Raw genomic sequence first — 22,946 nt, forward strand, 5'->3', positions numbered from 1 at the left:
ATAATGCCACTTTTTGTTCCATTACCTTCACTGTAAGTTCTAGAAATTCAGCTGACCTAGTAATGAATCCGCCTCCTACCACATATACTTTTCTGCCAGTTTGTAGAGGGGAAGAGAAATGGTCTCCTCTGGACAGATGAATCACAAAGTGCTGGTCTGTTGTACACAGCATTACAAAATAGTGTATTACACTGATTAAGTTTACCAAACACAGAACCATAGAACAGCCTGGGTTTGGAGAAGGTGCTTCTTATGGAACCCCATGCAGCTGGGCTCTGAGCATAGTGAAGCTGGCTCCTCTAAAATTCTGGGTCTTTGTACTGCTACTGGTCTTCAGTGTGCTTAGCAGGATCTTAATTTCCTCAATGTTGTGATCACTGTATGCAAGGCTAACATTGGTGGTTATGTTGTCAAGTATTCTTGGTTTGTGAGCAGTAAATCAAGCAATGAGTTGTTCCTTGTCAGCATGTACAGCTTCTGTGGCAGGAAATGGTCCTCAACACATTCCAGAAACCTGATGGACAACTTGTGCACCACTGTGTTGTTTTCCCAGTAAGTGTCTGGGTAACTGAAGTCACCCATGAAGACCAGGTTCCATTGGCCCAAGACTTCCCTGAGCGGCTAAAATAAGATTTCATCATCCTCGTCATCCTGATCCTGAACAAAAATATTTTCATCTAAAACTTAACCACACCTCAGCTATGGACACATGTTACTCAGATATAAGCGTTTTAATTTCTGAGTAAATATTAAAATTACCTATCTCCCACTTTCATTATCTTGAGATATCTTGCAGAGAAACAGAAAAAAGCAGCTTGTACAACTTCTTTGTGTTCTTCTGTAGTTTCACGGAGATTTTACATGTCTAACTGTTCTATGAAATAACTTACTGTAAAGTTGAGGTGTTTGATACTTTGACTTTAGGGTTACTCATAATTTTATGTATTATTTTAAGAGCTTAATGAAAACTCTGGTGTGGAAATAACGAACTACAGAAATTTATTTTGAAAAAATCCTAGAGAACTGCATAGAGACACTATCTGTAAATTCAAATACTGAATGTGAACTGTTTACCTAGTTATTTAATAACACAGGCTGGTTTAACTCTCCTTACATAATCAACCTTGATTGGGCAATCTACCTTAATTATCATAAAATCTTTTTTTCTACAATAACATTGCAGATTAGGACAATGGGTTTCCTTTTAAGAAGAAAATTACATGAGTTAAAACAGCTGTCAAATATCCTTTTTCATTCTAAAGGATCCCAAAGTTATTTACAGATTTTGTATAAGCAGGAAATACTTCATCTTTAATGTGTATCCTTCTGGGAATAAGGGAGGGTAGGAGCATCACAGAACAGGTTAAGACTTGTGGCAAAACAAGACAGCTGAGGTTAGAGGAGGAGCTGGGGGAGAATAAAAAGAGTGCCGGCAAGATTATCAGAACTAACACAAATTCCCTTCCAAAAGGGAACTGTAGCATGCACTGGTAGCATGCAAGTAAAATGCTGAAGCGTGCTGTCCTTGATTTGCTGCCCTTTGGTTTCATTGCTCGGTGAAACACCAGCCCACATTCTGGTTTAGGAACTGCAGGAAAACTTAAACTGATTTGATTCCAACAACCACTGCACATGTATATCTCAGTGCACCATAATTTACAGTTATCAGTCAAGATTCAAAAAGGAAATAACATGCAGCTTGTGACTAAAGTATTAAATTCACATAAAAAACAGTTTAATAATACTAAGAAATTTAGTCAATATCATGCCTACTTGTTACCAGAATGTATTGGCCTACTATTGTCCACAAGATATTTCTATATTTTGTTGCTGTTGCATATCTGTCTGCAAGAGTCCAAAAACATATTTACAGTGTCTTATCTAGATGTTGAACATACACATGTTTATATATATCCATCTTCTCCCCCAACCTTTGTTCAGAGTTGTGGGGTTCATGTTCACAACACAAAGTACTACATTGCCTGAGCTCTCCTGGCCTTTAGGAAAATGGCAATGTCTCAACCCTTTCAAACTTTATCGCCACAATAACAATTCTTGACTGGGTGAAAGGATAACCATTTCCTTAGTCTATCATAACATCAGCAGCCACAGCACCTGAAATTCAGAAAGTGCATGTCCTGGTCATGTTTGCACTAGCCGGTTTGGTTCATGCCCTCCAGCCTTGTTCTCTGAGAGGTTGAGCTCACGGTGAGCACCTTGAGGTACCCAAAACTAAACCTTCTTCTGAACCACTAAAAGAAAAGACTTCATATGCCTGACTTCTCATACACTCTGTTTTCTGTTTATTTTTTACAGTCACCGACTCCACACTCTGTATGCATGCAGGGATGGGGACACATGCAAGTCTACAGCCCTTTACTATTATTTCTTCACCTTTCAATGACTTGGAAGGACAGTATTTAATGTCTGCTTAAAGTGTGTGATTTTGTCCTGGTTTCAGATGGGATAGAGTTAATTTTCTCCTTAGTAGCTGGTACAGTGCTGTTTTGGATTTAGTATGAGAATAATGTTGATAACATGCTGATGCTTTAGCTGTTGCTGAGTAGTGCTTACCCTACGTCAAGGACTTTTCAGTTTCCCATGCTCTGCCAACAAGGAGGTGCACAAGCCGAGAGGGAGCAGGGCTGGGAGAGCTGACCTGAACCAACCAAAGGGATATTCCATACCATGGAACACAATGCTCAGTACAAAACCTGGAGGGAATTGGCCAGGGGGTGTTGATCCTTGCTCAGGAGCTGACAGAGCATCAGTCAGTGGGTGGTGAGCAACTGTGTTCTGCAGCACTTGCTTTTCTTGGGGTTTGTTCCTCTCTCTCCTTTTGTTATCTCCCTTTTCATTGCTATCACTGTTATAATATTTTACTTCATTTCAATTACTGAACTGTTCTTATCTCAACCCACAAGTTTCACCTGACTCTCCTCTGGGGGCACCGGGGCAGCCCCAGCCCCAGGCGTCGGGCACCTCCCTGGGGACTGGATGAGGCTGTGCCCACAGGGGGGCCTGGCTCAGGGGGGCCATGGCCAGGTGGGGCAGGGCTGTTTGTGGGGGAGGCAGCCCTGCTGTGGCACCACTGGGACAGGGGCTGATGGTCCTGGGAGGGTGGCAGGGGGCCCTGGGACATAGGCAGGGTGGGGGAAAGCCCCGGGGGGTTGGCCAGGGACAGCCAGGACTGTGGAGGCACTCAAGGATACGGCAACCACACCACCACCTTTGCTGAGAGGAAAAAAAAACACCCTCTGATCTACTAACAGTACTGTCTTTGCAAACCAGGTTTTCATTTGTAGTTTTGAGAAACTTGATCCGCTGGCTGGGTATGCCCAAGCCTAGGAGCGTACCTGCCCACCCAGGTGCAGGTAAGCCCTAAGGAACCCTGCCCATCCCAGGCTGCTGAACTTGAGCCAGTGTTGACCCGAAGGCCATGCAGTTCAGCAGAAGTTTGTAACCAGACAGACTGTGCCTGTGGCGAAGCAGCATGGCTCTGCCAGAGCCCTGCGTTGTGCTGCGGGAGCCGTCTGCCTCCGCGGTGGGCATGCAGCCGCCTGGAGAGCCAGCGGGACAAGCTGGAGTTCATCAAGCCCCACCTAAGCACACCTGCCCTAAGTTATGGCCTGAAGTTGTATAGCTCAGTGTTTAGCTGGTTTTTAGATTCTTCTAGACTAATGTATTTCAGAGTCAAGCGCATTTTACTGAGGCTCCTTGTTTTAATTAGTATTACAAAAAGCAATTCTGTAATTGACAGAATTGACAGCATAAGATTTCAATCCTGAACAAATATATTTTCCACACAGCCCCAGGCCACTAAGTGAACACATCAGAAATTGTTAAGTATGTTGTAGCTCTGAAATCAAAATGTTTGGCGTTGGTTTAGAAATGACTCCTGCACATTAAAGAATACACTGTCTTGTTACTTGCATGCCCTACATTCATTCCCCTGTATTGTACTCATGAATGGATCAGGTCATGCTTTTTCTTTTAATGGATAATCTACTCTTTTGAAGCAATTCCCCTCCTACTTTCATGTACATGGCACATCATTTCACATGGTGGAGTCAGTGAAGCTGGCATGCACAAACTGGACTTCTTTCAGGTGAAGTTAAACTGAAAGATACACTGCATGAGCGCACCTACTGTACTCCAGGAGCTCCAGTATTCAGTCTCTGGGAGCAGTCTGAAGTTGGTCTGAAGGAAAAAAAAAAAAAATATCTTGAAGTGTGTTGTGAGGTTGTAGCCTCCCACTGCAGGTCCAGCAGACAGCATGTACGTTGGTCCCTGATCCTTGCTAATGTAGACAGAGCCCACACAACCTTGTAGCTGGGTTTTTGACCGAATTTCACCTGTTATTTTAAGTATGCAAAGATTCTTTTCTTACAGAAATGTGTAGTATGATATATTTAGAATTCGTATTTCCACACAAGATAATGCTAGCTGTATGTAATTTCCCTCTTGTAAAACGGCCTTACATCATGCTTTATTATACTGTCTTACCATCTCATATGACTGCTTTAAAGATCTCAATTTCTGTTATCTTATTACCCATTTTAGGTACCTTTCTGCACTTATTTTTTCTCTCTTTCAGTATTACCCATAGTATTTCTAGAATTGCAAACAAGAATCTACCAAGTGACTAGTATATTAGTTTTGTCAGTAAGTAAGCATGTAAAATTTGGTAGATAACTTCCTGAAGAATCTGGGTTGAATATTCTGTAAGTCATTTGGCATTGCAGACTGGCTGAGCTGAGAGTTTAGGGTGACGTAATACATTTTTCCATGTAAATGCAAGGAAGAAAAAAACACAAAGGAATCTATGTTTCATCCTTATTGTCACAAAGTCTGGTAAATGCATTAGCCAGAAGCAGTGATTAATTCAGCACTCATGTAAATGCAATGTGCTGTCAAAGTAATTTTTAGTCTTAGTCCAAGTATAACTTCATCATCAGCTGTTGGTAACATGTCACTTCCTAATTTTGGTTCTTTCTCATCCATATGCTTGATAACATATTAGCTACTCTGTATTATTACAACAACATTTAATACAAATGCATCAGTGTTCTCCTAATGTCACCAGCACATTTTCCAGTGGCAATGTACTTCTCTTCAGATATGTTCTCATGACTAAATTATTCCTGACTTGCTGCCACATACACCCCTAGGTCACATATGTATTTTTCTTAATGGGTGAATGTAAATTCTATTGTATGGAAAAAAGTAAAATGTGCCTAACGGAGGAAAACACATCCCTTGATTGGAGTGAGGCAGGAAAAAGAAATGTTGCTCAATTACTGCCCTCTCTTCCCTGCCTTTCCTTTATATTTGTTCTTTTTTCATATAATTGCATGTGACAGAAAAATTAAGTACAGCATTTCAAAACAATCCATATTGCACCAGCATATAGGAGGAATACAATAAGGGACACCATTTTCATGATACTTAAGAACAAGAGCTCAAAAAAAGAGAGCTAGTGTCATAGAACATGGAATGGAAGCCATTCCAGGTCTAACTTTCTTGAAAATAGGGAAAAGACTACATCCAAGTAAGGTTATCCTCGTAAGGCACAGAGGCCTCATCACGTTGTCTCCATTACCTTGCTGAGAGACCGTTGACCACCTTCCTTCACCTTGTGCCCATTGCCAGCCTTCAAGAATCCTTGCAGATTGCAGATCCTATTTGCTTGTCAGGCTGAAAAGACATTTTGAAATATGAAATTCAGAGAACTGCTGTTTCTAAACTGTAGGATATGGTTCCAGCAAAAATACTGCTAATGCAGTGTAAGCACTTCAACAGCAAGAACAGCCTTACAGTTTAATACATTCCCCTTATTTTGCTACCAAGAACTCCTCTGGAGGTCTAAATTTTCCTTGGGGGGAAAAAAAAAACCCAACAACAAAAATACAACACAAGGATTCGAGAGCTACAGCTCAATAGTGTTAATAAATAGCAAAGCACCTAGAAAAACATTGGCTGAAATAGTGGAACCTAGGGGGGTAGGGGGGGTGAGGGGGTGGGAGTGTGAGCATTATTATTTACTCACCAAGCCTTATTTCAAGACAATGTTTAAATCATCCAAGCTATTTATATGATTTCCCAGGTAACTAGATCATTGGCTGAGATTTCTGTGTAAATTTTGCTCCATAACAGCATTGCTGTGATAGAAATTTCTACTTCTAAAAGGGGAAGAACCTGCGTATGTAAGTGTTGCTGCTATAAAGAGCATGGCAGAGGAACAGAAGGCTTTATTTATATACTACTTTTGTAGCACATAAAGCTTGTTTTGCCACATTAACACCAACTGGAGGTGCAAAAGCTCCTGACCTCTAACAACTGAACTGTTTATTCAGTCAGGTGCCTAAAAAGAATCAAAGATTAAAATCTGCAAGCATTTAAATTTGAGGATTATTTGAGGTCTCTAATAATAAACCACCAGATACTTGCAGTCATGTGAAGGGGCTCAGCCATGTCAGATGGACCGTAATGGCTCACTGGAATCAGTCTGTGTTTCTGTGTGTGTTCAGATTTGCCTAAAGAATATACTGCATGAAACTTGCAGAAGGAAATGCTGGTTAGAGGAGTCAGAGCCTGGAGGAAAGCCAAGGAATTATTTTATCCACAGAAATTTAGATTCCTAAGTAAAGTCGCAAAATACAGACAAATATGGCTTAGTATAAGAACTGGATTAGCATAAGAAATATGGAGTCCCTTTGTACGATGTCTTTACACCAGTACAACACATAAAGCTGTAACTGTGCTTCCACTTTATATCTGCAGATTGTTGAAAAGCTGAAAGGTTATGTCAATTTCTCTATTTATACATACAAGTCTAGTACTTACATTGAAAATAAATGGAAGATTTAGACTTATTGCCCCTGGAAAAAAAAAAATGCATTCCACAAAAAGATATTATTCAGAAAGTCCCAGGCCCTCAGAATTTAGGTGTTCAGCAGTGCTGACTGCATCTTGTAAAACCTAAGGCAGAAGTGCTCTCTATAATGTTAGTACATCCTGTTCTTGAGCAGCGCCTTAAAGCTACGGCCAAAATAATTTTAAAAAGATAAGTAACATAACAGGATTTATAGTTCACATAAAGTCACACACGCAGTTATAGGAGCCACTTGAAAGATTCACTATGATTTTTCTACACTGGATTATTGAAAGTCATATATTAATATAAAAGAGAGACAAAGAAAGAAAGGAGACATTTGTTTGAAACCAAAACTGCAGATATTTGTACTAATCTGCACTATCAATCATGGGGAAGGGTTGATTTTATGAATGGAGAACAAAATATAGGCTGTTTTAATAGTGAACTTCTTGTATTGGCACAGGAAATCTGGCATAATTGCTTTCTCATATGCTCAGGAACAAGCCACAACTGACTTGACTGAAAAAAAAGTACCATAAGTTGGAAGAACAAAATGAAAACTATTTCAGAAGAGCAGCAGTAGCTTTCAATTGCTCCCTGACTGGACAACACCTTACTTGTTATTTAGGCATGATTATAAGCCTGCCAAAGACAAATGGTCCAAGAAGGTCATTCCTTCTTTAAGGCCCGTTTGGCTTTTCTTCTGTTACTGAACCAGTGGGTTTTATTTTTTAATGAAAAGGAATCCTGCAAAACTGCTTAAAATCACTGGTTCCTGGTGGGTGCTTCAGTCTAGACTGTCTTGTCTACACTGAACTACTAGAACATGTAGGGTAACAGCCTTTTCAGAGACTCAGAATTGTATGTGAATAGGGACCAACCATTACATCGTCTACTCTGATCTGCAGAATATCAAAAGACCTTACATTTCATCCACTTATTACTGTCTTAAGCTCAATAACTTGTTGGTCTAAAACTTTTTTCCAGAAAGACATCCAAGTTTGAGCTGAACACGTTAAGAGAGAAGTCTATGCCTTCATCAAGAATTTGTTCCAAACTGAGAGCAAAACTGGTGGCTTACCTCTTGTTTGCAAGTGTCCATCCAGATTCTGCTGCTATCCAGTGGTATCTGTTAAGTCTTTCACCATTAATATATTAGTGACTCTAGTATTCTTCACCCTGCCCCACCCATCCACCCCGCCCCGAAACCTCCATATTCATGAGGAATCACCTCTTGGTACAATGTTTAACCACGTTTTTTCAAGTCTCCCACTGTAAACTGTGTTCTGTGATCCTAAATTATTTATCTGTACCTCTTCCATTGTTTAAAAAATCTTTAGAGAAAGTAGATGTCAGAAGAACAGTTTTCTAGCACTCTGCTACCCCTTTGTGTGTATAAACTTAATAATCACATAATCCTTCCTCTACACTATCATTCTGGCAATTCATGACCAGTTAAAAGGACACTATCACCAGCTCCTTTTCACAGCCACCCTTTCCAGGACATGCTCCCTACTTGATAGCTTGCCTTTTGCAGTCCAACATGTGAATGCCCAGCTTATCAAGCAATTCAAATTCCAACGTAGGACTGTCTTGTCTTGATGATTACATCAGTCCTTGGAGCAAATGTGTTTAGCAGTAACTTTTTGCTCCAAGTCATGCAGACAATGTCAATTGTGCTAGATCTAAGTCAGATATTTATAAACACAAGTCTTAGAATAAAATTTCTTCAGCAATGACTACCTTATTCATAATATGCCAGTTAGTCTGTCCTTAACCCATGTCATATGTGTTTTGCTGGTATTGTGAAGTACTTACTTTTTAAATTAGAATTTATTCTACATTATATAAATGCTTTCAAAACAATAGGTAGATTGTAATCCTGCAATTGCTATCATCTCTCAATCTGGTAACTGCCAAGGAAAACGTCAGGTTGGTTTGACAGCTAATGTTAGTGTTGCTGGCCTAGGCTTGCTCAGGTCAATCTTTGGGTGCATTTTTAAACATCACCACCACATCACCACTCTCCTACTTTTCTAAAACTTCCCTGGAATTACCAGTGTTTATTATAAAAGCAAGGCATTAGGCCAAATATTTCCTTTGCCACCTATCCAAGCATGTAGTCAATGCAGCAGTCAGTTCAAGACAGACAGAAGATACAATGCCTCCGCATGATTATCTCACCCAGTTTGGGTAATAGCTAAGCTGTCGCTTTGTGAAAAGGTCCTAGATGAGCCATGCTTGAGAGTTATTGGTTCTCCAGCATCTCCTACAGTTTCTGTGTGTGCCCAGAAAAGAGCACTTCCCCCACTACTACCACCCACAACTCACATGGATCAGTTCATCAGCTGCAGTACAAAGAATTAGAGGACATGCCTCTAGAAGCCTCAGCCCACAAGAAGGATGAAGCCAAGTGCATACCACTAATGAGGAAATAGTAATTGAAGCAAAGACTAATATGCACTCTCTGAGCTGGATGCCAGTCACTCGAATGCTGCCTGAGGTGAACGCACACCCTCAATATGCACAGCGTAGAGCAAGTTCTCAGCTTTCTCTGGGTCCGTCTCCTTATCCACTGGCTCAGACTGCAAGGAAGCCAAAAAGACTCTTGCCTCCCTTCCCAAATAGCCTCTGTGTCACCCCCTTTGCTTCATTTCCAGCAACATTAACACACTGTCATGGAGCAACTGCTTTCCTCTGGCCCTGCTTCAGGAACAGAGCTGGTGTCGGTGCAGCTGACTGGATACAGCAGGTGGGAATAAACTTTCCCCACATCTAGTTTGAAGTTCCCCTTTCTTCTTCAGAGCACCTAGAGCCAGGGCTGTAAGTGCTAAGGCTGTAGGTGGTGCTCCGCACACAGAGGTTTGCACTAGACCTCCCCCTCCGACTCTTATCAGACAGCCCGTGCCAAGGAGGAGGTTTACATAGGATACTAGGAAAAATTTATTCACCAAAAGGGTTGTCAAGCATTGGAACAGGCTGCCCAGGGAAGTGGGTGAGTCACCATCCACTGAGGCATTTAAAAGAAAAAAAAAAGGCTGAAGTGGCATTTAGGGACACAGTTTAGTGGTGGACTTGATCTTAAAAGTCTTCTTCAATCTAAACGATTCTACGGTTCTATGATAAGACATGAGGAATAAACAGGGTTCAGACCATTTATTCACAATGGGCCTGCCTCTGTTCCCATTTTGTTTTTCTTTGCCTCAGCCTGAGCTGAAGCAAAGCTGTTGATGTGTGTGTATGGCAGCACGCAATGAAAGTTCAATGAGGAATTCTCTACAGCAGATGGTTTTTAAATAAAGTGGTTTTTTTTCATCTAATGCTTTTAGCAAACTAAGGAAGTCAAGATCTATTCTGGATGTATAACAGTTCAGCTTTGTGAAAAGATGTATGCATCTTCTGATTCTTTTTTATTTTACATATAATTTGGGGGATTATTTTGTATATTTTAATTATTGGGGTTCTTCTAAAGCAGGATTCACTGGTTTCTAACATTTCTTACTTAAGGAGTCAGATAGCAATTGATGACCTGTTGGAAGAGGAAAATGTTATTTTCGAGAAGGATTTTTGTGTTGCAGAAGAAAACAAATTAATGAGAGAAAACAGAAAAGAAAAAGCTCTCCAGTTATTGTATCTTATTGAGAGCTAATAAATTTATCTTGACAGCCTAGTAATTGGTATCTATTTTTCATTTTTTGAGAGCATTCTCATATCTGAGATATGTTAAGCTCCCCTGGAACTCCTGAATCCCCTGCAGAGCACTACCTACTAGAAAGTCTGTCAAAGAGGAGCACTGTTCTGCAAAACCCCAATGATGGCTGTGAGTGGTGTCACTGAAAAATATAAAACAAAGCCATGGAACATCTAAAGTCTTTCTTTGGCTATCAGTATTGCATTTCAAACCACTTTAAGAAAATTAATTCATTTAACCAGGAAGTCAGGTGGTGATTTTAATTCTGAGAAATATATAATAACTCAGATTACAGTATACCTAGTACATCAGAACTAGCAGATTCAGATTGATGAATGAACAGAAATATGTAAAGGCTGAAATTAGAAGACAATTATATAGAACAAACCCTATGCCCAGGATGTCATTTAAAGCCCTGTACACCATTGACACCTCTAAAGAATTAAGAAATCCATTAGAAAATATCTGAGCTATGTGCAACAAAATTTTTTTACCTGAGGACGAATTTTTTGACAGCAGGAGATGAATTTTATTGGGTTATGTTAGAAAGATCTTCTGAGTGGCAAAGGATATACATAGCCCTCCTCCATTTCGTGCATCTTGTTTCTGCTGTATATGTTCAAAAAGTTGTCTTAGAATTTAGTTGTCCAGTTCATAACTTATGGATGCTTTTATTACAGTTCATAAACCTTCAGAGAAGTTTAATAAAGAAGCTGAGTTTAACCTTCAGATGCTGAAGAGACATACGATACCACATACCATATTTTAATTATATCACCAGCTGGTTAGAAACCAGCCTAATTGTATTTTAAACACCCACCTATTCCCAGATGCTGCATTCTTGAAAACAGATAAATCCTCTGAGAGGATTTTAAAATGCATCACAAAAATGGCTATCACAATCACAGAGGTCTGGATTGCAAAGCAGAGATGCAGAGGACAGGTATGTATCACACATTTCACCAGCCTTAAGAAAGCAGGCTTATTAAAGTAGTTCTGTACGTTAACAAGTAGTTTAGGCTACCTAATGCATATCTAGGCTTCACTTCTCAGTCTTAGGGAATACCTGGGCTCAGTGTTGCAAACTTAACGCTCAGACTGAATTGAACCCTGATATTCAAATACATTGGCAGAAGACTGCCAGCAATTAAGGTAATTATCTGGGTTTGATTCACCTCTTGCATGAGAGCTGTATTCTGTTAACTTTACTCTGGCTGAACAGTCACGTTGAAAAGAACGACGGAGGACCCTCGGGATCCTAAAAGCAATGAAGCAGTTGTTTTCCGTGTAGATCAGGGCATTTTTACTTGCTGGGCAACACTGTACTTCTCTACCCTCTAGTGGTAAAAACATACTCTCAGAAAAAACTTCAGTAAGTTTTAAAAACATCACCAAAATTTTAGCTAGAAGTTATTTGATAGTTTGGAAGTTCAGAATTAAAGATAACTTTTCTTTTTATGTTGAAATAGGATAGCAAAGCACTTTAGAGACAAAAATGTAATAGGATTCCACAAGTACTGAAGTGTCTGCATTAACAAACCCAGCCTGGAATGAGAAAATAGAATAATAAAATAAATAAAGTAATAAAATAAATTAGGTAATAGAAACTCAAATAATTGCTTGCTACTTATTTCTTCCAGTATTTTAACTTAGAATCTCAGATTGAAAGTGTAATGCATGCACAACATGTTGTTAGCAGAGGCAGGAAAAGTTAAGGTTTACACAAAGCATGTGGCTTCTAACCAGATCACATAAGCATATGTTCCAGTTCAACCCAATAAACAGAAAAATGCAAACTTGATTTTTATATTAAAAAGCTTGTTTTCCTGAAGATTGTGTACAAAGTTTGTGTCCATTCATCTGACAGAACAGTTTTAGTTCTGGTGTACTGGGTGTATTCCAGTTGGATTTATTATATATTTTGCATAATTTAAATCCCTACCTGACTTTCTGGCTAAATTAAGCCAACAAGCTGGGGTAACTGAAATAACTGCCATGCACATGCTATGTACCCAAAATGTGTTAAAATACTTAAAATTTATAGGAGCACACAAATAACTTTATCTTAACTATTTCTCCCTTGGTTTACCTTCTTCAGTTATTGCCCTTTTAGATAACTTCTGCCTTAGAGTTTATAGAATGTTGGAGTAAATACAACAGATTTTAGCTGATTGTTAATATCAGCCCCTAAATAATGAAAAATAAGATTTCCTTGCTGATCTGAGCATATGGAAGCTGTCAATACACTTTGGAACACAGTTGCCACATTAATGAATGGCTGAAACTTGCATGTAAAAGTAATACCAAAGACTGTTCATATAATCTTCTCTTCAGCACAGGAAATTGTTTGGCGATGGTAACTAGCATTTCTTCAGATGCATTTTCCATACCTATTAACAAACTACTTAGCTCTGTAGCATAACAAATAATCTCTGATTACTGCAACCGGACCTGTTTTCAGTGCTAATATTCTGCTTTTTATTTTCTTGCATGCATAGACAAATAGGCAGATACACATATTATGCATACACCTATTACCATAATTAAACATATATGAAAAATAATTCACTCTCCTGTTTAAGAAATGCAAGTCAATTTGAGTTGCTAAGATGTAATTTGCCTAAAGCAGAGCCTGTAAAGGATAGAAATGAATAGTTGTGTTATTCAAAATCCCACCGCTGCTTTTAACAGTGAGGTCAGCCTTCTAGGAGGTCTCCAGAAATTACATGGGGAAATGCAGACATGAGAGATGAGTCTGCTGTAGTCAGAGTGACATTTCCAGTGGTTTTGTCTGTCTAAAAGAAGTTGAGCTTCAAACCTCAGCACAATTCCTTTCCTTCTTAACCAGACTAGAAGAAAATGGACACAGGTAGCGAGAGAAAGGAGAGATGTAATGCAGCCCCAGTGCTGGCAGAGACAGAAGCCCATGACAGGGGACACAGCATGGTCAGGTCCCAGACATTTTAGTGACCACTGGGACAGCAGCTGAGTGGGCAGCCCAGACTCTCTGAAACATCAGTGTCCCCATGCAGGGGTACGTGTAGAAGAGAGAGCTGGAGAAAAAGTCAGTCAAGACTCTGCCCAGGGAGCACGTGAATCTCCAGGTCTTCTGCAGTGAAGTGAGCATTTAGGGTTAGGAAACACTTGAAGCAAGGGGGCTTGGGTCAGGGTGTGCTGTGAGGCTGAGGTGGGACAGGAGGGGAAAGAGTTTGCAGGGGAATGAAATCTGGGCAGGAATGAAGAGCCTGGAGCCTCTTTGGGTCCTTGGTAAACCTGGACATAGATGTAGCCCGTATTGCTGATGATCAAAAGCCCTAGAGACAAACGTTGATTTTGGCAGCATAGCAGAAATAAAGTGCCTGGTATTGCTGAGCACTTATGCTTAGAGACCAGTTAAGTTATAAAACTACAGGGGAAACTCTTGGTTTGATTAATATTTTGAAACTAGCCACTGCCTGTAACATAATACGGGGAGGAAGGAAGTCTGCAGTTTGTGGGAAATCTGATCTGCTTTATTGGTAAACCCAAGCTGGTAAATTCCAGGACAGAGACTTTTAAAATGAGTGCTATAGTTAGTAAATATGTGGCATATAAAATACAAGGAAATTTTACTTGTTTTCTATAGAAGTATTTTGCCAAATATTGGAGACGTGTACGTTTTAAAAATGAAAGAAGGGAATTCTAATTCTGCTTCTGAAAATCTGCTTAACACAATGCCAACAGTAAAGTCACTACTTACACTTCTGTAACAAGAAAATGAAAGAGAATTCACAATGTCAAAAACATTTCTCAGTGACCCAATAGATACATACAGAAGGAACCAAAGATAAAACTTTCTAATTACATTTGCAGGTATATTCTGTACTGGTGACCTTCCTCAAGCTACACTAGCAGTAGAATTTAATTCACTAGTCCTTGTAAAGGGGGGGGTTACAGTACCTAATTACAAACCACAAAAAGCCAAGAGGGAAGGAATGGGTAGGAAAATCAGACATATTAAAATAAAATGTACCCCTGGGGGAAATGGAATTAAATCTTTAACTTCATAAACTAATAGGTAATTGTTGTAGAGAGGGTGAAATATAGTATTCAGAATTTTTATAAGGCTACAGATGCTACGATATTTAGATTCCAGATCACAGCATGTAAGGTGCAAGCAAAAGTTCCAAGGGTATTTTGATATGTTTGTCTACTCTCCACCCCCCAAGCCTACAGATGTTGAAGTGAGATGTTAGAGGAAGCACATTCATGAGCAAAAAGCATGAGACCACATCCATTTTCAGAGTACTTACACGGCACAGTGGAATACGGTATCAGTCAATCAGTTCCACTGAAGATGCATTTTATACCAAAAAGTATCACTTCTAGCATTGTTTTAGCCATTTTTTCCCCACAATACACTGGCAAAAATGCATTTTACCCCCTTGACCAACACAGCTATGCCAGCAGAAGTATGTAGTACAATCTTGGCTTAAGAATGCCATTGATAAAAAAACATTTCAGGCCTCCTAATCCATGTTTTTGTTCTATGTAGACCAGCACAGCAAAGCTGTTTCTTTGTGGCTTTATTAGGAATGTTCCCACCATTGACTTCCAGAGCAGAGTTGCATTCACTGAGAGCACAAACAATATCCCTGTGATGAACCTGCACGTCTCCTTTCTGCTGTGCTGGAACCATTCGGATGCTCAACTGTTGTAATTACAATGGAAAATTTCTGTGACGTGATTTTTAAATAGGCAAGACAATCTACACTGAAGTCAGTCCTCAGTTCTGAAAGACATGTTCTCTTCTGCAAGCTTGTAATACAAAAAATACTATTTAAAAGGACTTTGATTTAACAAGAACTATTTTTAATTCTCTGTATTTACAGGTCAGTGTTCTCCTTTTTTCTCTCCATTGATTCGTCAGTAGTGACAGTTAAAATTAGTAGGCTTGAAAGAAAAATGTGTCACGTCTTTTGAAATGCTAAACTCAGAAACTGCAGCGTGTAGCATTCGCCAGAAAAATGCTGAAGATAGTTTGAAGCTGGCTTGTGAACTGTAGTAACAAGGAGCAACATGTCTATAAATTGTAACCATTACTAAAATGGTTACAGGGTTTCTTTTTGACTTTGCCATTGGGTCTGTTTGCAAACAAACATGAGTGTTGTTCTGTCCCCTGCAAGTCATACACATTTGTACGTAGCTCTATGGTATGGCTCCCAGCTTTTTAAGGAGTCTGGACCTTTTACCTTCTAAGATTCCGTCTTTGTGGATGCTATATTATAGATTTCCTCTACCATGGGTTTAAATAATCACTTTCCAGTAGACAGAAAAATTGACTTGAATATGAAAAACTCAAAGTTGACAGGCTGTTTATTTTTGCTAGAATTTTACATCATGTCCAATTATTATTAAGCATTATTATTAATTGCTAATTAATAAGCAACAAAAACTAAAGCCTCCTATACTTCATCTGGAAAATCTTAGATAAAGTATATTAGCATTATTTATATTAGTATATTAGCATATATTCAGGCATTCCTGAATTCATACTACTTGAGTTTATAAAAACATTGAAAATCTGTGACACCCTGTGAGTGCCTGATCTAGTCCTTATTTAGTGGCATTGGTGGCTTGTGGTTTTTCGTTATGTGATGTTATAAATTACCACACTAGTAAAAATATTTTGTAAAATTCTCATAGTAATTTTTCTGGATAGTCTCTGCCTATGTGAATGTATTTAGTCTCAGCATCAAAAGGCAGTCTGAATTGAAATACTGTAGATTTTTAACGCTCCCCTGTGGTTGGAATAACACCCCACTGAGGCTATAGTTCTTGGTATCTGCAGGAACAGCTGCAGTGCTGGAAACTTCAAAAAGCAGTAGAACACTGGATCAGGTAATACCTTCAGATCCTCATGCACTATTGTGCTTTATCCCAGCCTTTTACAGATTTAAGCTGTTTTAAAGGGCAGGGTTTTAAAGAACATGCTAGACATGTGCCTTGTTTCCTCCAGCTATAAAAATAAAAATCTCTTTTGTGCATTTCATAACTTATCAGAAAAAATCCATAGGTTGATTGTTTGGGTTTTTTTAGATCTCTCCATTCTGTATTGATTTTATTACTTGTGAAACACTCTTGTTTTTTAATATTTTCAGTGTAAATTTTACTCTAGCAGCCTCAACTGCCTAAAATCTGTTCTAAATCTATTTTGCTTTTCTTTTGCATGAGAAAAAACCAGAAATATTTGAAATAAGCTCTATAAATTCTGGAATGTGCATATGTATTCACACACATTAAGCTATCATTACCTTCACTGCAGTAGATGGAAGAGAGGACAAGACACCGTGTGCCTGATATTAAGCATTTAACTTACATGGGACTGTTCCTAAAAATCAGCATCCATGCAGGCTGACATGGATGCACACATGGCCTGCATTGTCCTGAGAGGTCAACAGCAGGAATGGTAATATGGTGCTCAGTGGAGGCAGGTCCCCTTGTAGAGTGGCCCACAGAAAAGTGGGACAACACAAGGGATGTGCCCTTCTGAGTAGGAAGAAGCCAACAGCAACAAAAAAAAAAAAAAAAAAACCACAAAAAAAAAGCTGTAAACCTGCAACAAAAAAAGTCCATGACCAAGGTCAGCCTTGGAAGTCTGTATTAAGCACCTTCTTGTGCAGGCAAGCACAAGGCATCTACAAGGGCATCTACAGCAGTTTTTCCTGAGCTGGACAGAGTGGTCATGGCCTTTTTTGCTTTTAACTACCCTGGAACGAGCTATAAACTACTCCAAAGAGAGGTAACAACCACATCTCTTGTAAAAGGTGGGATTCATGAAAGGGAAATTTATAGCCATGGTACCTGTTGTAAGTGCTCTTTATACATCTTATTCACAGCTTTTACTTTAAAAAAAAAATAAATAAATCTACCAAAAATCATGGGAGTAAGATCCAGAAAAAAAAGTTTTCCATTTTTTTAGCTAAGTTCCGATCCCACTCTGCTGAAGAGCTAGATCATGCCTACATGCAGGTTCCTGGCCCCTACCATTTACAGTGGCCAAAGCAGACTGCTATGCTTAGACACCACAGCAATTTTTTTAATCAGAAATGGAAAAACACATTGATTTTTAGATTTCCTTGAGAGGTTAAATGGTGTGTATGTTACTTGAATCATTCTCTGAGACTTGTGAGCAGCAGGCTTCTAAGCTGAGCCTTAGGCAGGGATTGAGGCGTCTGAATTTCTGCTTTACCCCAGACCAGGAGTGCACTTCTGAAGTGACTCTCCCCCCATCCCCACTTACTGCAATTTGGCTAATATTGCGGAGCAGTCCTGGAGTGCGTGAACCAGGTTCCTTCTCGGTGTTGCAAACCTGGATTACATACTCCAGGACGACAGGTAAGGCTCTGCAACTGCTCCTAGGCATTCAGGCCTTGAAGACCTAGTGTAAATCAGAGTTCAAAGAAATACCATCGTTGTGCAATGCCTTTTAGAGAAGTAGAGGGTGAACCGAATGTTCTCTGAAATAGAACGAGTCCAAAACTAGAGTAACCGCTAGAGGGAGCCTCTAAATCATCATATCGTAGTATCAAACCTCTATAACGAGCCTTCAACTCCAGAGAGCGAAGTGCTTTAAAAGGGTCAGTGAGCGTTACTTCCTCCAGCACTCGGTTTAAAGAAAAAGAGAGTAAAAGACAAGAGTATGCCAGGCTTCTGCAAAATTCTACGTTCATTCTATATTCTGAGCAAATACAGACTTTCTAAAGATTTCCCCACAGAAAATAAGTAGTACCACTTAGTGCGGTGGCTGGAAACAGAATTAGTTTTGCCTAGACTTTTTAAAAATGCCATCTTTAAGTGGCACCGGTAAGAGGGCATTCACCTTTCCCTCCTTCAAAGATCAAACATCAAAAGAAGCACAAGTTATCACTGTGAGAAGAAAGTCTTTAGACCACTAGCAATAACCCTCCATCCTTTATCTTCATCACACCACAGATATGCCCAGACAGTAATTCCCAGCAGCCAGATTTCAGCGTGTTCTACTTACGGCAGTGATCTGCTCTGGCTCGCTCTGTGTCAGAAGGCTATGTGAAAAACAATGAAGACGTGCTCCTGCAGTGTAACTGCAGACATGCATTCACTTTCCTGCTATTCTCTGAATTTAGTAAATAACACAGCAGCTATAGTTTGTGGTTCTCTGTTACAAACACTACAGAACTGGCAAAAAGTGCTGGAAAAACACAAGGAGAATATAAGAGCTGCGGAAGAGACCCCAGCTGCAGAAGGGGCTCTCCCAGTCAGCAGGGCCCAGCTGGGACTGATTGCAACCTGGAGAGAAAAACCCAGCACTTCAGAAGGTGCTTTCTTTTTAGCAAATACACAGCAGCAGAGGGCATCAGACAACAAGAAATCCTGTTTGTGTGAGTGACTCTGAAGCACTAAAGGCACAGTGAAGGGGAATGGGAACTGGAAAGGTACAAATTGAGCTGTTATAATATGAGTGGTGATAGGGAAGCACGCACAGAAAAAAGGAAAACCAGACACATCACTTCTTTGTGCGCTGGCTGGAAGTACTCCAGCACGGAAGTATTGACGTGGGAGAGAGCAGGGCAGGGATCACTTGTGGTGCTGTAACTTGCCTTGGAGGTGTTCCACTAGCAAACCAACCTGAGTGCTGCAATTGGTGATGAACCACCAACTCATAACTACATCTCCCTTCTCTCGTAAGATATAAAAACACTCTTCTTTTTCTTTTTTTTTTTTTTTTTTAATAATGAAACAAGAAAATTCTCTGTCAGGAAACCAAGATTTCTGTTTGGTAGCATCTCATGCTGTCCCAAAACACTTGGTACAACAGGACTCAAACATGAAAAATCAAGAAAACGAGCATTAGCCAGCATGTAACCTTAATTTGTCCCTTTGAATGATGACAAGAAAACAGGCAGCACTCAGAAGTGAAGCCGAATGACTCACCTCCTGAAAAAGCAAATTCAGGTCTCTTGCCAGCATTTCCTCCCCACGCCCTAAAATTGTTTCTCACTGTGTGTGCAGAGATGACCTTATCATCACTGCAGGCATTTGGGATGCTGGTAAAGTGAAGATATCTGCTCGATTTTTATTTCTACAGACAAAGAATTGCTGCTTCGTAAGTACAGTGATTTTCTGTTTTTCTTGGTGGAAACAAGGAGGGGTTTATGGAGAACTGTTATTTATAGTGCCTTTCATGGGAGTGTCTCAGACTTGGAGGAGGTCCTTTCCTTCCCTTCAGAAATGGTGGTTAGGAAGAAAACATTTTAGCTACCTCTGTGGTGTTCCCCAACCCTCACGTACAGTATGAATGTCACCATTGTGCAAACAGCGGTGGGATGTACAGCTTAAGGGACTCCAGAGTAAGTTAGACCATCCAGCTGCTTGCAAGCTCTGGTATTACACAGCTTTCCTGTGGCAAAGCGCGCATGAGCAGCTAAGGCAGATTTAAGGACTGCTTTCAGAAACAGATGTTAGACACTGCGCTGTAGCAGCAGTCGTGCTGAAAAATTTGGAGTGGTTTTAAGTCAACTAAAACTAAGCTCACGCTCCAGTCTATCAGCTGCCTGCTTTGAGCATAACTTTACCAGGTACTGTATTCCTCCCTTACTATGTTGGGAAACGCACGGGAAAGTTTTAACAGGCATTTGGAAAATTTATTTTGCTTCTCTAGATAAAAATGTCTTGAGGAAGTTTTTAAAAGGCATTTTCCTTTACAACAACAGTATTCTCACACAAGCGTGCATATAAAGTGAGAGCTGCGGGCAACATTTTATCATGTCTGGCTTTTATTTTATCTATATCAAGTCTACAAAATAGGAATTTTAAAAGATTTTCTCCTAGACTGAACAGTACCAAATTGAATGGAATTACCGGTAAGACTTTTCACTGAGTATTGCCAGAGTGACACCACAAACATGTACTGACTCAGTACAAATATGTACTGAGTGCATCTAAAAATATGAGTATTTACTTTTATGCAAACTGGCTTGAATTGGGATTTCGGTATCGTGTAGGTATTTTGATAGAAAAGTAAAGACGGATTAAAAAACAGTTCCATCAGTAGAGGAGAAAAGTAAAATATGAAAGATATGCAAGCTATATCTGCATAGATTATTAAAATGGATGAAGAAAGGGATAAAATCTAAACTCCTTTGCGGGGATTAAATAATGGGAGAGGGAGGAAAGAGTTTTACTTTAAGCCAAATTCAGTTCAGATGGCAAAGGGGACTGTCTGCTTGCAGTTTGGCTTAAGTGCCCCTTAAGCAAAAGTGGTCACAAAGAGGTCCCCAGAAAGGCATCCTACCAGCTGCTTGTGGCTGAACCTGGTGGGTGCTTGCTGCTGCCCCAGCTGCCAGGGGCCAAGCAAGGAGTTACCCTGCCCTGTGGGGACCTGGGCTCCCCCAGCTTCTCAGAGAGGGGAGGAACAGAGTAGGCTGCTTTCATTGTCCCTCTTGCTCCCACCAGAGCTGCTAGTTCCTCTGACTGGTCTCCCACCACCTTTCACTAAGGAAATGTCTTGACAGGGATAGTACCAGTCAGCGCGGTAACTATTTTCCATACATCACCTGCCAATTCACAGGCAGCTTCTGAGGAAGCTCAGCCTTGAACTCCAGGCTGTGCCTTGAATCAGTGTGTCTTTGCTGTGAAGTACGGGCAGTTAGTAGCAACCAATTACACAATTAAATCTGAATATTTCCAACTCCCTTTCATTTCAACTGTTTTGGAGGCACACAGCATGTATAAATAAAAGACGGCTGAGGTGTCCCCCAGTGTCTTTCCTATACCTACTCGGGATGCAGAAAAGGCACAAATCCAAATGCAGGAAACTGTCTGTAGATAGCGATGCTGCATCAGCATTGGTGCTTGTAAATAAGTGTTTAGAGTGTTTGGATGCCAATTTTCTAAGCCTAGAAGTTTAAATTCTCCCATTGAGGCTTACAGTGTTGATGAATAAAATGTGAGAACTATAGATGTTAACTAAGCTGCTAAATACTATCATTTCTGGAAAACAAAATGTGGAAACAAGCGTAATTTTAAAAATTCAGATGCTTTGGATAGTTCAAGCAGATATGGGATAGATTTGAAAGGAGTCTTTTAAAAGCCTTTGAACCAAGGTCATTTGGCCCTTACTTCAAAGCCTGCAACAGTCTGTCTTGTCCTGGCAGTGGAAGAGAAAGCCCCTGAGGAATCTTTGCAGAAAACTGTGCAGGGAGGGGGGAAATAACACCATACCCCGAGATCTGACACACACAAAGACTGGAAAGGCTCAGCTCAGAGTCAGACCGCAACAGGTCACAAATTCAGTGTCTTCTAAGAAAATGTCATTGTTGGAAGAGGATGACTAGAATTTCTGTAAATAAAGAGATCTCTTACCAGCCTGAAAGGAAATTTGGCACATTATGTGAAGAAGCAGCAGGCTACTACTGTCTCTGCGATTACAGAAAAATAAATTATATTGAAGACTGGATTTTAAAATCTCTTCTCTTCCTTTCTGAATAATAAGCATTTTTCATACAGCTGAGTCATGTAAGAAAAGAGAATTATTTTACTATTTTAAAATAAACTTCTCTACACAAAAAAAAAGGAAAAATTTCTTTAAGTGACACTAGCAATAAAAATAACATTAATGCCTTTATTCTTCTTCATGAATGAGATGCACTGAAGTAAATAAAACAGAGAATGCTGACAGGCTTTAAGTTTTTTATCTATTTTTATTGCAGTGATTACTAGGAAGATGCAAACATGACTAGGCTCTCACTCTTGGTTGTGCAGATTCTGAACACTCCAAATGCAGAAATGATATGGCAGCTAATATCTTATTGGTAAGAAAAGTTAATGAATTAGTATTATTTCATACTTAGATCTAAAGTGAGATGTTTAATAATGACATAATACTGTATTATAAAAGAGTAGCATTGTTTATACGTAAAGTGTATTCACAATGTGATTTTTTTTGGTTTGTTTTTCTTGTTCTTAAGTTTTTCACAACACAAAGGTTCCAGTCTGGGTGAGAAGGATATCAGAGGAAGTTGATCTCATTCTCAATTTGTCAGACCAACTCCTAAAAAACATTCCAAGCTAGTAAAGCAAAATCACTTATATCACTTAAATCACCTGCCACATGTAAATTCCCAAATAATGAACAAATCTGATTGGAAACAATCAGAAAAGAAGATTTTAAAGTTGCGGTCCTGACATTTTCCTTTTCATGACATCTGTTTGGGTCAATGATCAAAACTTAACACACCCTCTGCATCTGGGCAGAGAGTGACCTGGTGTGCAGCTGAGCTCACGTGTGAGGCTCTTCAGCCTTGTGCCGTGGGAGTGAGGAATGGCCAGGTCATGGGCTTCTTTCCTTCCATTGTTCCA

The 22,946-nt window shown here is 39.8% G+C and overlaps 1 protein-coding gene across 3 annotated transcripts in view; it reads left to right on the forward strand.

Annotated features, from left to right (window-relative positions):
• Nucleotides 1-22,946, forward strand: part of LOC308059280 (arylsulfatase H-like) — a 52,605-nt gene that overhangs the window by 15,512 nt on the left and 14,147 nt on the right. Inside the window, exons 1-2 of one of the 3 annotated variants that reach the window (XM_080376352.1) lie at nt 1-19,692; nt 22,298-22,399. The exon at nt 1-19,692 is cut by the window's left edge and continues 15,512 nt beyond it. In XM_080376352.1, the coding sequence (XP_080232478.1) occupies nt 22,320-22,399 (80 nt within the window). In that variant the 5' untranslated portion in view covers nt 1-19,692; nt 22,298-22,319. Of the gene's footprint in view, nt 19,693-19,726; nt 19,937-19,962; nt 20,165-22,297; nt 22,400-22,946 lie in introns of those variants that run through there. The other 2 variants (XM_080376354.1, XM_080376353.1) reach the window with 2 other exon arrangements.

The sequence above is a fragment of the Falco punctatus genome, assembly GCF_963210335.1.
Source record: "Falco punctatus genome assembly, chromosome: 2".
Classification (NCBI taxonomy): domain Eukaryota; kingdom Metazoa; phylum Chordata; class Aves; order Falconiformes; family Falconidae; genus Falco; species Falco punctatus.